Raw genomic sequence first — 996 nt, 5'->3', positions numbered from 1 at the left:
AAAAAAAAAGGACGAACGAAAGATAATGGATTTGGGCTGCAGATTGAACTGATCCCATCTTATTTATTTTGCACATCTCCACTTGCATCTTCCCTGCTGCTGCTGCTGCTGCTGCTCAGAGGACTGAAGAGCTTTGTCTTCTAAGGAACTTAAAAGAGAGAGAGAAAAAGAGAGAGAGAGAGATCCAGGGAAGGAAAATTAACCTTGTAAATGAAAACATTTCCTAAGCAAGTTTTTGGAGTGGCGGCGGAAATTGGCACCCCTGTCACCCGTCTGTGGCTGGCCTCATCCCACACCCCAGCACCCCCCCCTCCCTCCACACCCCACTCGCATCTCCAGGAGCCGACCTGGAGGGGGGGGGCCGAGCCGCCGAGAAGAGAAGCCAAGCAAACTTTTTTTTTCTTCCTCCCCCCCTCCTCCTCCTCCTCTCCCTCTCTCCCATTCCTCCCCACCCTCCCTCTCTCCTCTTAGGCGGCATTAGAAGTTGAATCCCATTTTCACTCTCCTTGCCCCCCTCCCCCTTCCTTCATCCTTCCTTTTTTTTTATTTTTGTATTTGTGTGTGTGCCTGTGTGCGCGTGTGTTTGTTTCTGCATGAAAAGAGTGGGATTGGAAGAGGAGTCCTGTGCGGAAACTCTCCAGCGGCGGCAGAGGAGGAGGGCGGCGGAGGAGGAGGCGGCAGCACCAGCATGCCGAGGAGAAAGCAGCAAGCACCCCGGCGCTCTGCAGGTAACACCCTCCTCCTCCCCCCCACACAGTCCCTCTCGCACACTCTGCCTCGCTGCAGCGGCACAGGGGTGCAGCCGGGGCACGGCACGGGAGGGGAGGGGTTAAACCCAGCCACAAACCCCAGGCATGGATGGGAAGAGATCTCTGCAGATTTCAAACATCCCCGATTATTTTTTTATTATTACATTTGGGTGGGGGGCGTACAGCTGGGTGGTGGTGGGGAGGGTTGTGCGTCTATGCAGGGCTCGGAGAGGGAGGTCAGTACTTT

General features: G+C 54.9%; 1 protein-coding gene across 1 annotated transcript in view; it reads left to right on the top strand.

Moving 5' to 3' along the window:
• Window positions 1-996, top strand: part of TSHZ1 (teashirt zinc finger homeobox 1) — a 96,507-nt gene that overhangs the window by 1,774 nt on the left and 93,737 nt on the right. Inside the window, exon 1 of the mRNA XM_019524310.1 lies at window positions 1-728. This exon is cut by the window's left edge and continues 1,774 nt beyond it. Coding sequence (XP_019379855.1) covers window positions 689-728 — 40 coding nt within the window. The 5' untranslated portion in view covers window positions 1-688. The remainder of the gene's footprint in view (window positions 729-996) is intronic.

The sequence above is a fragment of the Gavialis gangeticus genome, unplaced genomic scaffold, assembly GCF_001723915.1.
Source record: "Gavialis gangeticus isolate Ggan-Ray unplaced genomic scaffold, GavGan_comp1, whole genome shotgun sequence".
NCBI lineage: Eukaryota > Metazoa > Chordata > Crocodylia > Gavialidae > Gavialis > Gavialis gangeticus.
This window is presented reverse-complemented; position numbering and strand designations above follow the sequence as displayed.